Source organism: Populus nigra, chromosome 17 (assembly GCF_951802175.1).
Source record: "Populus nigra chromosome 17, ddPopNigr1.1, whole genome shotgun sequence".
Taxonomy (NCBI): domain Eukaryota; kingdom Viridiplantae; phylum Streptophyta; class Magnoliopsida; order Malpighiales; family Salicaceae; genus Populus; species Populus nigra.
In genome coordinates, this window is record NC_084868.1 from 9,936,938 (window position 1) to 9,953,041 (window position 16,104).

General features: G+C 29.9%; 1 protein-coding gene across 4 annotated transcripts; it reads left to right on the forward strand.

The window, feature by feature from the left end:
* Positions 1-6,769: 6,769 nt before the first annotated feature.
* On the forward strand, positions 6,770-15,616 carry LOC133677186 (probable LRR receptor-like serine/threonine-protein kinase At1g53440). Of its 4 annotated transcripts, none has more exons than XM_062099052.1 (26): positions 6,770-7,017; positions 7,412-7,562; positions 7,670-7,741; positions 8,158-8,226; positions 8,331-8,402; positions 8,502-8,573; positions 8,693-8,764; positions 8,868-8,939; positions 9,401-9,472; positions 9,568-9,639; positions 9,783-9,854; positions 10,296-10,367; positions 10,532-10,606; positions 11,574-11,642; positions 11,759-11,821; positions 11,932-12,006; positions 12,134-12,148; positions 12,229-12,269; positions 12,973-13,337; positions 13,409-13,601; positions 13,705-13,836; positions 13,948-14,063; positions 14,148-14,361; positions 14,633-14,888; positions 14,979-15,129; positions 15,215-15,616. In XM_062099052.1, exons 1-26 carry the CDS (start codon positions 6,810-6,812, stop codon positions 15,425-15,427), a joined length of 3,054 nt encoding a protein of 1,017 aa, XP_061955036.1. In that variant the 5' UTR covers positions 6,770-6,809; the 3' UTR covers positions 15,428-15,616. The 4 variants fall into 4 exon arrangements, with proteins under 4 accessions (XP_061955036.1, XP_061955037.1, XP_061955038.1 ...); XM_062099055.1 differs by lacking the exon at positions 6,770-7,017 and adding an exon at positions 7,165-7,186; XM_062099053.1 differs by lacking the exon at positions 11,574-11,642.
* The last annotated feature ends 488 nt before the right edge of the window (positions 15,617-16,104 follow it).

Consider the following 16,104-nt stretch of genomic DNA (forward strand, 5'->3'; position numbering starts at 1 on the left):
AACATAAAAGTGTTTTTTCTAATTTAAATATCTGATAGTCAACATCTAATAATAAAAGCCAATAATGAGCCCTCTAATCCTATGTTAAGTTCTCGAAATATATGATAGCTTATACATCATAACATAAAATAACAACACGACATAAACATATAACAACTAATTATATTACCTGATAGTCAACATCCAAGGATAGGATTCGACAACAAGTTCTCTAATCTTGTATTGAGTTCTTAGATAAAAGACATTTGACATGCATTTATGTCAAAAAAAAAATCATGCAATACCAACACAAAAGATATAAACATATATCTATTGATTCTATTACTCAATAGTCAACATCTAATGATAAAAGATAATAATCATGGGTTAAGTTCTTGAATAAAAGACAATTGATACACATTTATATCAAACAAAAACAAACATAAAACATCAACATGACAAATATAAACATATATTCACTAATTCTATTACTTGATAGTCAATATATAAATATAGAAGCCGATGATGGGTCTAATCCTAGGTTAGGTTCTTGAATAAAATATAGTTGATACACAATTATATTAAACAAAAAAACACATATGAAATGACAAAATAAAAAATTGATATCAGCGACTAGAAAATAAGGTCTGAAATCTTCCTAGCCCTCTATAAAAGCAGACTAAGAAGAGAGGGTAGCAAAAAAAAAGAGAGAGAAATAAGGGTATTTTAGAATTTTAATACAATTTGATAAAAGTTTTTAGAAAGTAATACAAGTTAAAAATAATATTAGAAAATAACATAATTTGAACATATTAATTGTTAAGAAGAGCAGTTGAACACAACTGTTATTGAGAATAATAATTGTGTCAAAAATTATATTTTCTGAATTTGATTATGTATAAAAATTAAACTTAAAATTTTATAAAAATTTAATAACTAAAAAATAAAATTCAATATGTAATGTACTTCCTTTCACTTAAAAACCCTTAATGTTTGCCCGGAAAACACGTCAAACTCCAACCACTCTCATATACATCAGTCCCAATCACATAGGATACCAGGAACCTAAACACAGGTCTACTTCCATCTCTACTCTTGCTTGTGGCTTCAAAGCAGTAAGTCTAGCAAAGCCACTCTCTTTTATGAGCTACTAACTTTCATAGGGGAGAGAGATCGAGTCGTTTCTTTGAGGAAGAAGTTCCCTGGGCATCACCATTATTAAAGCCGCTAGCTTTGGGAAGTCACCTTCGAGATTACATCCTTCAAGCTTCAAAGACGATCCTTGGAGTGGCATGGCATCATCAAATCAGTAGCTAAGGAATCGAGGGACCTTAGGTATATTTCTTTTCCCTTCAAAATCTATATTGTTTCTGTCGAGAGAAGGAAAGCACTAGGGGCATAACATAGCACTAGGGGCAGGACAAGATTGCTCTCTGTAGTTTTGATAAATAGTCGGGGCATGTGACCTCCTCCTCTTCTGTTTTGATGTCATGTACCGTCTTTGTGGCTTTGAATAGACTTTATCATGCAGTTTTCGTTCACAGCTAGGGAATAGATGTCCTCGGGCATAGCCTTTTCTTGTGTTTTTTTTTAGCTCAGTAATGTTTTAAATTGTTTTTTTATTTAAAAATATATTAAAATAAATTTTTTTTTATTTTTAAAAAATTATTTTTGATATATTGCATCAAAAGATAAAACATAAAAAAATTATTTTAATCAAAAACAAATTTAAAAAATAATGGGCTGATGCTATAATGGGCTCTTGCGTAGACATGGGTTTTCGAGGCCTTATTTGGAAAAGGACCCTCGGGCTGGGTCTTTTTTTTACGTGTTCATGGGCCATGATGTTAGGCCTGGGTTGTTATTTTATGTAATAGGCTCTCTTTTCCTCTCCTTGTCTCCTTGGGCTGAGGCCTTGTTCATTGCATTTTTGGGGTTGCATCAGTTAATTCGGAAGAGAATAATACAAAAGAAAAAAACAACTAATTAAAAAGAAAAAGAAAAAGGATAGAACAATTTTTTTATACAAATTTAAATGTTCTTTTATTATTTTTCATGGCCAATTCCATTTAAAAAAATCATTTTAGCATATTTTTGCATCATACCGGAAAACCCCTTTTAAAAGGAAAATAAAAGGAAAAGGAAAAACTACAAAATAATATTTTGCATATCTTAGCATTTTTTATTTGTTTTGTCATTTTCGATAAAATAAAATATTTTACATATAAGGATTTGGCCATCATTAAAAGGCATGTTGGGTTGACATATTAAAAATAAAAAAAATAAAAAATTGATAGAATTTTATCTTCGAAAAAATATCCTACAAATACATATTAATGTCATGATTTTAATATAAACAAAAACTCCTTTACTATATGTAGGACTTGATGTCAATTTTTTAAAAAAGAATAAAAATGATGAAATCTCTAATTTTGAGGATTAATATTATTTTCTAACGAGTTTTATATTTTAGGGATTGATATTAGGTTTAATAAATTAAAAAATAAAAAATTTAAGAAAAATGAAAACAACAGTAATCCTTTATCTAAAATGATGAAGTAAGGATGATGTCTAACTTTTTCTAAGCATAATTAACCCGATAACTGATCTCTGAATAAACCGGTGTTCATTTTGAGGATTTTTAATTTTTTTAATTTCTAAATGATAACTCCAAAATAATCAATTTATTTATAACTAATCCATCACAATGTGACAGCCGTTACATCTTGGATAACTTATTGCAATCCAATCCACCTAACCACATTACAGATATCGACTATAATCTTATTCTATTTTTAAAAAATAAATCTTTAATGGCATCATAATCTTGGGGTTGCAACACAAAGATGTGACTCCATCATTTTAAATATTCATGAGATTTTGCATAATAACATGCAAGGAAATGAGCAATATATTAAAATTTATATTAAAAAATTATTTCTGGCTGCTGTTGTCTATCTTCTTCTATCCTCCATCATGGCTATTATTGTACGGTGGCCTTGCTACCATCCACGGTGCCCGTGGCTGGTCGATATTGTTATCGGGGATGTCAGAGATGACGTTGATTGTGGAGTGATGAGTGAGCGGATATTTTTTTGTTGTTTTTTTTATTATTATTCTAATTTCTCTGTTTTTTTTCTTTTTCTTTCTCTTAATTTGATTTTTTTTCCATCTCAAGTTTTTCTCTCCTAGCCAAATTTTCACTCTTAATTTTCCTTTCTTTTTTTTTCTTTTTATTTTTCTATACACATTTTAAAAGAAAATCCACTTGAAATTTTTCTTCTCCTGCTCTCTCGCACTCGCTATTCACTCCAAAATTATTTTATTCCTCTCCTGTATTCTCTCTTGTTTTCTTATTCTCTCTTATCTCATTCCCTTCTCGAACCTTCTACACATTTTTCATCCTATCCCTTTATTTTATTTATTTATTTTATCAACTTTAGTCTTTACTTCTCTTTCAATTATCATCATGCTCTTTAGATTTGGTTTTTAGATTTTCTTTGATTTTTCCAAATTGCTTTATTTTAAAAATTCATCAATTTGCAAACGATTAGCAAATGTTAAAACTACTAAAAGACCAAAATCAACACAAGAATGTTAAAAATATATATTTTTTAATTTTTAAATTTTAAACCCCGTTTCATTAAATTTTGAAAATTATTTTTGTTTCAAATTATTTTTTTATATTTTTAAATTTTTTTAATGTGCTGATGTTAAAAATAATTTTTTTAAAATACAAAAATTTTATTTTAATATATTTTTAAATAAAAACACTTTAAATCTTCATTATTATTAAAAATTCCAAATATAATAGAAAGGGTAGGGCCCATTGAGAAATGAATGATTCTTTCTCTTCATAGAGGTCGGCTCTAATACCAAGAGTAATTCTAGTGATGCAGAAAAAGTAAGTTTAATTGGAAGTATAGTTGTGATTATTTTTTAAATTGTTTTTTATTTAGAAATATATTAAAATAATATTTTTATTTATTTTTTAAAAATTATTGTTGATATCAGCATGTCAAAATGATTTAAAAACATTAAAAATATATTAATTTAAAATAAAGAAAAAAAAATTAATTTTTTTAAAAATACTTATTAAATACAAAAATAAATAGGGTTTAAAGAAAGGTTGTCAATTTCGTTCTATTTCGTCTGGAATGGCAGAAACATTTCATACCAATTCAAAAAAGAAACAAAACGGAATAATTTTCATCTCATTTTAAAACTTGGTCCGTTCCGAATTTTTTGGTCAAATTTCGGCTGGAATGTTCCGGTTTCATTCCACATGTTCTGTTCTGATCTTGAAAAGCCATTCAATTAAATTGAACTTGGTTTAATTTAATTAATTAAACCACCTAAATATAAAAAAAACTCATTTTCATTACTATTTTCAATAATAATGATATTAAAAATATTATTAAAAATTATTATTACTATTTTTATTAACAATGATATTAATTTTTTAAAATTAGATTTATCACTAATATATATAATTTATATTCATATTGTTTTTTTTTCATGTTTATACTTTGTAGGAATTTAAGCAAAATAAAGAATGTTTTAGATTTCATTAGCTTCAATAACATTGACCTAACTTTATATTTAAAATATTTGTGTTAAAACATTTTACTTTCATAATATTTTGATATTTTATTTAAGTTGAATTACTTTAAGTTAAAGATTTAATTAATCTTGACTATTTAGAAATATTTTAAATTTTAAAATTATATTTATTTGGCATTGTATTTGTATTGTATAATTTATAATTAATTTGTATTGAATTTGAATTATATCTCTTATTTATATATATATATATATATATATATATGAAAAGTACATGTTGAAATATTCTGAAACAAAAATATTTTATTTTAATTAAAAAAAATAAAAGACGGAATAGACAACCGAAGTTTAAAGTCTCCGCGCGTGTATCCGTCCAAGAATTGTCTCTGCCCGCCACGAAAACCTTTTATCTTATTTAATTTACATTGGATCCACGGCATGTGAACCTTGAGAAGTAATAATAGACAACCAAATGAAAGACTTCACATGTTTTTTTGTCTTTTCCATGCCCAGCTAATGGCTCTGCTAAATCATTTGATACATCATGGAATCCGGACTTTGAGAAGTGACAGATAGCATCTTTAGAATTTATGGTCACGTCTTTGTCTACGTTATTTTAAAATGTTTGGAAGTCTAAAATGGAATTATTTTTTAAAATATTCTTTTATTTAAAAATAATATATTTTTTTATTTTTTAAATCTACAGCATCAGTATAAAGGCCAAAAGCTGACAGCTTGCCCTACATTTCTTGGGTCCAATCAGGAAGCGAAAATTGAGAAATAATAATCCATCTTTAAAATTTATGGTCAAGTCTTTGTTTGTGTTCAGCATCTTTTGTTTCCATTGTGTCGATCTTTTGCGCAGAGAAAAAATAATTATTATTATATATTTAAAAATAATGTACTTTAAAAAACAATAATTACTATATTTACAAACATTACTTTCGTTCCTGATACTACCTGGCAAGTTCAATCACACATCATGTATCTCGGTGCTTGTTGCCATGAATTTTTGATAACTCAAAGATAATTTTATTTAAAATGTACAAATTCCATACTAAGCCCATGTTTAATAATGTAATTGCGATTATTTTTTAAAGTATTTTTTATGTTGAAATATATTAAAATAATTTTTTTATTTTTAAAAAATTATTTTTGAGATCAGTGCATTAAAACGATCTAAAACATATAAAAAAATTCAATTCTAACAAAAAAACAAATTTTAAATTTTTTAAAAACACGAATTGGCCTGCATTTTCAAACGCAGCCTAAAGCAATGTACAAATTCTTTTAAGCTTTTATTTTTTAAAATATATATGCAAGTCATATTATCTATGAGTATGATTAATTGTGCATAAAAAAGCATATATTCAACAAACAAAAATATAAATAGCAACACTGTTTATAATTTTAAAAATAGATATAAATTCTCAAAAAGAAAACAAATAGTACTAAATTTTATATTCAATGAAATTTATATAACACAAGACAGAAGAGAGAGTAGTTAACAAACTAAAATATAATTAACAACTACACTTGTAAGTGAAAAATAGAGATGAGTTCTTAAAAAAATTACACTAAATTGGCATTAATTAATTAAATTGATTGGAGTGGCTAAGATTCTCTTGTACGGTGATAAATTCTTGGTGCTTTTTTTTAATAAAATTATTTTAATCATCTCATATCCCAAAGTTGAGGTCACTTTTTTTTTTTGTTGGAGTGCCCAATTATTTGAGTTCACTTTTAAGAAAAAGCCGTGTTTTTTTATTAGTCCCTCACTTTCTCTGAAATTACTTTTTATCCGCATTTTCTTCAAAGTTTTTAGAAAATCTTTTCAATACTTTTCCAAAACTCTTTTTTTCCAAAGTACATTTTTTATAATATTTTAATTTAATAAAAAAAACAACATACTAAATAGACAAAGATTAAATCTTATAATATAATTATGAAAAACTTGTAATTTAAAATCCAATCTGAGTTAAGATTTATGTTGAATTGAAAAGAGTATTCACTTCATAAAACTTGATTCATTCATCTAAATTTCTAGCAATTTAGTTGAATTAATTAAATCAAATCAGGTAAATTTAAATAAAATAAAATAATGATATTCTTTTTTCTATGGAAAAAGTAAAGACAGCTGGAAGGCACAACTTTTAAAAAGTTGGATTTTTTTTTTTTAACGATAACATATCTCAACTTGTATATTACTCCTATATATCTGCCTAGCAAAATCAAGTGAATGGAAAACTGACAGTAGCAAAAATAAAATGCATATTCCTCCTGCTCTCCCCTTTCTTCTTCTTCTTCTTCTTCTTTGTCAACATGGTTCTGTATTCAGTGCTAATTCTCCATATGTAAGTTATGGGGCGCTCAAAAGGAACAGTGTTCCTTGTTCTAGACGAGGAGCATCCTATTATGCTTGTGCAGATCAAAATTTCAACTGTAGTGCAGATGGAGGTTTGCCTTGTGATGAAGGTGATAATAATTTAGTTAGTCTTTTTTTTTCTTCATTATAGCAAATAAAAAGTAAGCTTTTTTAATTTTCGAAAACTTAATCAGAAAATAAGGAGGTTTTTTTTTTCGCGAGTTAATTGGTTGATTTTGTTAAACAGATGAAGCTTGTGGGACAACTCTCAACATTCAAGTTTTTTTTTATCTTTTTTCTTAAAAAACATTAATTTAATATGTTTTGAAATGAGTTTAAAATACTAATATTAAAATTAAAAAAATTCAATATATTTTCATTGAAAAACACAAACGTACACGCTCTTGCATTGGGGTTGTTAATCTTATTAAAAAATAACAATTTTTCACTTTTAAAATTGCTTCTTCTTCAACCTTAATTTAATTATTTCTTAAATATTTGCAGTGTATGCTCTGAGAGCAGTCATATCAGCATTGGGGTTGCCAGTGCCACAAATTTCTCGTTCTTACTGCTCGGAGAAGAGCTTCTATTACAACAGCATTTCCACCACCTGCGACTGCGATAATACCACTACCATTTGTCACATCACCACTATGTAAATATTTCCCAAACTTAATACATAACACAGGGCACGCATCACACATTATATTAGGTAATCCTTTCCAATTTAAGCTTTTAACTTAGTTAATTTTTGGCTGGCAGAGCTACGTACGGCATAAGCGTAAGTGGACACGTCCATGAGTGGCTATCGAAACTCATTTACCTGGAGGAAATGTAAGAGACTCTTTGGCTCTACGATTGAACCTGTATTTGATTAAATTAAAATTTTTTTGGTTAAAATTAAATGTGATTTGTATTTTTTAAATCGTTTTATTGAAATGTATTTCGGTACGAAAAACTATTTAAAAAGCAACCATTACTACACTGTCAAACACACTCTAAGTCTCTTGGTATTGATCTAAAAGGTCCACGCACAGATTATTTTCTTCAACACCTGACAAATATTCAAGATATAAAAAATACCACGATAAATTATTTCCCCAACTATTTGCAAAATGTCGCTAAATAATAGATAACGACATATCTATCTATGTATTCTTTTGGCATTAGCTTTTGTGCTCTATTACTGAATTGCATCGAGTCTAATTCACGTGAAATTGGCTGAAATGAAAACATAATTACCCCAACAGTGATCTTTCCCAGAATCAGCTTCGTGGTAGCATTCCAAACCTGGTGAACTTAACTCGGCTAACGAGTTTGTAAGTCCTCAAGCATTGTACTTTTAGCTGTCAGCCTCAATTTGTTTTGTTTTTTTCCCCCTCATTTTTGTGATAGTAAAAAACAAACTACAAAATATGATCAGAATACTTGGACAAAATCACCTATCTGGGCCAATTCCACCTACCTTGGGGAAGCTGAAAGCTCTGGAAATGCTGTAAGCAATCTTATTATAATTTGTCTACTCTTCTTTTAATTTACTTGTTCAGGCTCAATAGGGATGCTTAATTATAACTTTCCTGTTTACTGACAATAGTGATCTGCAAAAGAACTTCCTGAATGGAGCCATACCTCCATCTTTAGGGAATTTGATGAACCTTGCTACCCTGTAAGTAAAACCGCCATCAGTGTTTCTTCAGTTACTTACGACCCAAAGATGGTTTTAGTTGTTGGAATATATTTTCATGATCTTGCAATTCCGGGGCTCTTTCTTTTTTTCGTTTGCAGGTCTTTGAGTAATAATATGTTATCAGGTCAAATTCCTAAGGAATTGGGCACCCTCTTAAATCTCACTTCACTGTAAATATTCTTAACTCAGTCTGCCCGATTCCCTTTAATTCATCTTGTATTATTATTTCATTTCTGCTCTGTATTAATCCCATCATTTCCTTGATTTAATTAGGAGATTGGAAGATAATCAACTCTCTGGTTATCTCCCACCAGAACTAGGAAAATTGAGCAAGCTTGAAGAACTGTAAGTAATTTTAAAAGTTCTTTTTGTAAAAGTTTTGAGTTTTTTCAAAACATGCCACCCAAAGATTCTTAAAGATTAGATTTTTATTCACTTACAATTTATTTAAACTATATTAAAAGTAAAATGTGAAAGATCAGCTTATATTAAAAATTAAATTCTTACAATATTTTAACTGCAAAATTAAGTGAACTCTACTTTTAATTTTTTTTTCTTCAAATGCATACATTAACCATGTTTTAAACAAATTTTCCACCATTAAAAACATTATTATATAAAATAACAATTATTTTTATTTTAATATTTGAGTTTCAATAATATATAAATGAAGTCTAATAAATACATTTAAATAATGTTTAATGGGTACTTTAAAAGAATACTTGTTTACTTTTTTTCCATTAATACATCCAATGTTTAAAATTGAAAACATTTAAAGAAAATCAGGAGTCATTTCGTTGTTGCAGTTATTTGAACTCCAACAATTTGAGTGGAGGGTTGCCAGGAAGTTTTGCCAATCTTAGATCTCTGGTTTTATTGTAAGTGAAACTATTCATAATCCATGTTTTGAAGGCTCGATTTGTATCCATGGTGCGTTGTTTGTTGTTAACGGAAACTTAACTGGTCTTCGCAGTAGAGTTGCTGGGAACAAGTTGAGTGGTAAGATACCACCATTCATTGCAAGATGGACCAACCTCACTGACCTGTAAGAGTATTAGTGCTTCATTAAAATTCAATGTTCATTTAGAAAAGGGAATTCGTAGAAACCCTTCTTTGTGGTATCGAAAGCAGACATGTTTTGAGTTTAGTGCTTCAGATAAGTCAGCAAATTGAGTTTACTAATGACAGGTACCTCATGGGAAATGATTTTGAAGGGGAGCTTCCTCCTGAAATTTTTAACATGCCCGGTCTTCAATCTTTGTAAGTGCTCCCATCTCTTTCACGTCCTTCGATGGAGTTTTTTGTCTTACAGAGATAAAGAATACTTTTTGGTAGCTCTAAGTTAGGGTTAGTATCTTGGGATAAAAAATAAAAATAAAAATAAAAATAAAAATAATATTTTTTCATTTATTTTTATTTTTATATACTTATATTTTTAACCAAACACATTTACGTCTCTTTTATATTTGTCATTTCTGTCCTGTATTTCTTGTTTGACTTTGCTTTTGTATACTGAGACAAACCTTTTGTGGTAGAATATTGTGAATATTTCTCACATTCAGGCTGATAATTAAATTCATAAAAAAATAATTTTGTTGAAGATTCCGACTTTCAAATTCACATCAATGAAAGAAGCAAGCATTCTTTTCTTTCCCAAAATTGTCCCTAACAAAGTGTTTTTTATTTTTACCCCTCCTGCAGGTGGATAAGTGATCTTAACAACACTGGTTTCTCATTCCCAAAGTTTGCAAATATGACGAACATAAATTACCTGTAAGTGATCTGTTTTATGCTGATGATAATGGCTGTAATCAAGGGTTGAAACTTTATAATCCCAAAAATACCTTCTTGCCATGACTATTACACTCTACACATAATTTTTTCACATGCACAGTAATAGATAAATTAAATTTCCAACTTATGCAATGGTTTCACAGGACTATGAGGAATTGCTCACTTCGCGGTCGAATCCCCAAATACATTGGTGATAATTGGACATCATTAATGTACCTGTAAGTTTCTTTTTTTTTTTCTTTTAAGCTCAATACCGGTTAGTCTGTCTAATTTTGTTTTGATTGATTTGGGTGTCCGGTCAATTTGGACTATTTCTATATACCCTAAAGTTAACGACTATGTAAGCTTCTAGTGGCCCTGAGATTTGTAGGACTCGAACCGATGATTTTTAGAGAGTAAATCTAAGACCTAACCAGCTGAACTACACCCCTCAAACTTAATCTTTCTAATTTAGTAGAATCAGTAAAATCAGTGCGCCAGATAGGAGTCAAGGGAACATAGTCCCCCAATTTAATTTTATGAAAAATCACTTTTAATCCCTTTATTTTTAGGCATGTTTTTATCGGAGTCCCTTGCCTTTCTAAAATCTAAGCTTAGAACACTCATAAAATCTCATCATATTCCTAACTTGTTCACCAAATAATTCAGTCCATGCTTCACCAGACGATCCGACCAGTAGGGTTGTGCAATGCGTAATAATCCTACAATTACAAGAAATGATACAAAGATGTGAGCCTTACCACTCTAATCCTACCATTTAAGAAAATTAATTATTTTTTTATGCATATCTTATATATAGTTTGTTAGAACCCACATAGAATAATTACAACAATACCAAGTCACTTACAAACTCATGGACAATCCTCGATCTCTGAAGGTGTCTTTTAAGATAAGTTAGGTTTAGTGAGTTTCTTGTTGGGCTCGACTCTTTAACATTTACTTGGATTAATCCCATCTTCTTCTAAGCTCTTGTTTCTGGTCCTTTTATTTTCTTTGGACTCCATGGGTTAGGCCACTCTTTGAGGTTCTTAATTAATTCTAACAGTTAATTTTCTAAAAAAGTTGAGAAATAGAAAATACGTGTTTGGGAAAAAAAACAATTTTTATCTTCAATAAATAAATGCATTTTTAGTTTTCTGTTATCTTTTTTGGTAAAACTAAAAGACTTTGATGGTTTTGTTGCAGAGATCTGAGCTTTAACAACTTAACTGGTCGGATTCCACTTTCTATGAAAAATCTATATCTTAATAGATTGTAAGTGAAGAATTTCTTCAACTCAAGCAAATCGAGCTCATCATAATATTATTTTTTTGTTGGGAATCCATTAAAATGTCGTCGATATATTTACAATTTGTGGATATTATGAACAGGGGTCTCGCAAGCAATATGCTTAATGGGCCAATTCCTTCCTGGATTCGTGACATATATAAGGTGTAAGTTTCCTGTTACTCTGTAATATAATTTTAGAGGAAGCTATTCAATTTCTTTTGTCCAATAAAATAAATGAAAAACGCCTCTTCTCAAATAAAACATTATGTTGCAGGGATTTGTCGTATAATTATAACTTCACAAATCCACAGAATTCAACAAAAAACAAGAACCGACGAAAACTAAACATGTAAGGAGTTTATTTTTCGTTCCCTCAGGGTATTTCATTGCATTAATTTCGATATCAACTTCTTGTGGATTTGTATATCTTCTTATTAATTTTCTGTAAACTTGTTTGCATGCTGCTGCTCAACTAGGACTGAACCAAATAGGTATGCCGATATGTTCTGTACTCTATTAGTGTAATTATACATAAACTAGTTATTTCTAACACACCAGTTCTTCTTTCTAGGGGTTCTATACTTGCGTTGAGCAACCAATGTAAATCAAAACGTAAGTTCAGTAAGTCTATTTGACGCAGGGCACTGTTTTTTATTTTATGGCATATTTTTTTTATAATATTTATTTAATTGTTAACATTTACAAGAATTTATTTAGTTTAGGAATCCTAATAAATGCGGGTGGAGCTAATAGACAAAAGAAACACAGAAAGCATGGATAATTTAATGAAAGAGAACCCTAAATTCACAATTTATTTATTTTTTTTATCAAAAAAGAAAAGCATCTTCTTTTTATTGCTTTTCAGTCTCCTTCTTTTATGACTCCATAGTTACGGAAAAAAATATAAGGTAAGTTCGAGTTACCTCGTTAATGGTGGAAGCTTTTATCCGGATCAAGTAGAAACACATGTACCAACGAGTCAACCATTAAATCACAGTGGAAATAACTTAGTTTCCACCACTTAAATGCTAGGACTTTTAAATAGAGAGATTTCTATGCTTTATGTTTCTCTTTTTAGTCTCACATATCTATGTCAGTTTATTATATATCTTGTTAACTGCACATAGCAGTTGGAAAGAATTCAAATCAACATGGATCTTCGATTTTGGATTTATCCTATCATAGACGGTCTCATCTCAATCCAAGTCTACATATAGAGTTTACATTAAGATTATTTTTATAGAATCCGAGCCATTCAGATTCAGTTACGTTTTCTAACTTACATTAAAGCCACTTGCAATAATGTTTCTTGCAGATCATTCCTTGTTTATAAATTGCGGTGGCCCACAAACTCTTGCTGAAGGGAATCAATACGATGAAGATAATGCAACAACAAATTTTCACAGCATTCCAGGAAAGTGGGCTTATTCTTGTTCTGGAGACTTCATCTCAACAACCAGCAATTCAAGCGATTACGTAAAGAAGATGACCTGTGGAGTTTCTATTTCAGAAGAATCATTATATAAAACAGCTCGGCTTTGCCCTGTCTCTCTGATATACTACGGGTTCTGTCTGCATAAAGGAAATTACACGGTGGAACTTCACTTTGCTGAAACTGTTTATACGCAGGATGAAGACTATAGCAGCTTAGGGACTCGTATTTTCGATGTATATATTCAGGTAATTATTCTGCGCAACAGCTTCATTGTGCTTGCAATTTCCATCTTGTAAGGTACTCTTTCTCTTTACAGGGTGAGAGGAAACTGAAGGATTTCAACATAAAAGAGAAGGCCAAAAGTACAAATGAAGCGTGGATAGAAAAGTTCCCTGTAATTGTGGATGACAATCCATTGGAAATTCATTTTTTCTGGGCTGGCAAAGGATCTCTATATAACCCACCTGCTCTGAATGGACCTCTTGTATCTGCCATTTCTGTAACTCCAAGTAAAAAGAAAAAACACTTTTTTCTTAATTTTGTTTCAGCTTAAATATATTTTATCCCTTCACATCTGCCAAAAAATTACATCTTGATGTCTTCTATTTACAGACTTCGATGTTCATGATGGGAAACTGTCTGCTTCTCAAATAGCCGGGATCACCATAGGTTGTGCATTCTCCCCGTTACTTCTATTTCTTTTCATATGGAAAATGGGATTTCTCGGGAATAGAGAGTTGCGTGGTGAGACTATATGCCAATCTAAATCCATTTTGCGTTTTATTGCTTGAAAGATTCTTACTGGGTAGTGTGTCTGTTAATTCAATTCTTTGATGGTTTTTTCATTGCAAATAGAAAAACGAATAGAAGTCCAGAAAAGATCTTTCACCATACAACAGATAATAGATGGTACAAAAAATTTCAGCTCCAAAATGGAGATTGGTAGAGGACGTTTCGGCGTAGTATACAAGGTTATGTTTATTGCTAATCAGTTGGTTTTTGAAGTTGCCATGAAACAAATATATGTATCTTATATTCTGAGTATCAATTTGCAGGCTGAATTGCCCTATCAGATTAAACTAGCCGTGAAGAAGATTTCTCCCCAATCAAAACAGCAAGGCAAAGATGAAATAAAAAGTGAAATCGGCAACCTGATGTCCTTGAGTCATGAGAATCTTCTTCAATTGTTGGGTGGCTATTCCAATAAAGAACTGCATCTGCTAATTTATGAATACATGGAATCTGGCTCCCTTCATCAAGCCTTGTTCGGTAATATTTTCACTATCATAGTCTTTTAGGGAATAATATAAATCATATTTTAAAACCTTACCTAACAACTTAAATTATTGGATTGATATAGTTTTTTAACATGATAATAATATAAATCATATCTTGAGACCCTACTTAACAGTTTAAGTTATTAGATTAAGATGATTCTTTAACATAATTTAGCAATTTAGCGAGAATGAAATAATGTTTGTCAATTACATAATTTTTTTAAGCAGGAAAATTAACAGCTACAAATTCCTTGAATTTATAGAACAAAAAATCACAAACTCTGCAACAGAACTTCATTGGAGAGCTAGATATGATATTTGCCTAGGAATAGCAAAAGGTTTGAAGTATCTACACGAAGAAGAAGAAAAAAGGATCAAGATCAAGATTGTTCATGGGAATATAAATGCCAAGAACATTTTGCTTGATAACACTCATACCGCAAAGTTATCGGACTTCGGATTGGCAACAATTTACAACGAGGAAGATCCATTTACAGCCATCAAAGCAAGGGGATCGCGGTAGGCATCAAATTACATCCTCAAAAGTTTTAGTCTTATTTATCGTTCTCCTCAGCTCTAACTATTAATTAATCCCTCAAACTATTTCAGAGTATATATGGCACCTGAGCATGCTTTGGGGAAAGCCATAACAGTTAAAGCAGATGTGTACAGTTATGGGGTTGTAGTACTTGAAATAGTCAGTGGGAGAAGTAATACTGAATATATTCCAAACCAGGAAGCTGACTTCCTTTTAGATACTGTAAGTGAATTTTGGCAGGATTATATACTCCCTAGTGACAATTCTTGTTCTAAAGCTGTAAGTTAATCACGTTTTGCAATTTCAGGCTGGTCGTTTACACCAAGCTGGAAGGATTCGGGATTTGGTTGATAAGAAGTTGGGATCCAGATTTGATAATAAGCAGGCTCTCACTCTTCTGCATTTGGCCATGGATTGCATCAAACTGTCCCCTACTCTCAGGCCTAGCATGTCCGACGTTGTTGCTATCCTTTCAGGTTCCAAAGTGAATGCTCTCTCACCAGATTCTGAAGTTGTGTGATCAAGACAGGGTTGATAAGTAGGGTTGGACGCTTGGTTTTTCTCTTGTTTCTTCTTCTATTTTCAGTAAGACGGTCTGGAACTTCCAAGTTCTCCCTAAACACATTGTTGGCATCGGTTTGGATTCTATCATCGAAGGCACCATTATTGCTATAGTTTATTCTACAGAAATACAAACCCGTTTTCTAAAGCTTACATTCTTCATATGTGATCGATTTGTTCCTCTTATTGGAGCTTCAATTATTAAAATTCTAATATCATATTAGAAAACTATCTTAATTTAAAAACTTAAATTATTAAATATATTTTAAAATATAATTTATATTATTCTTTATTAGAATTTAACCGAATTAAAATAGAATTCAAAAACAAATAATAAATCCAAAAATATTAACAAAAAATAACAAAATTTATCTAAACAAAAACTTTTGAATCTAATTCTAGAAGATCCATCGATTTAAATAGTGATGGAGGGATACTCATAGAAAAATTATCTGTAAAATCACCTAAATAAATATAAACTCGATCTGATGATCAAATTTATTGTTAACTCAGTTTTAAAATGCTAACTTAATTTAACATAGTTACATCTATTTCTAAGCTTAAAATTTAATTTTTTAAAAAATGTTTAAACACATTTAACTTTTAATGTATTACTTTTAAAATTATTAATTTTTC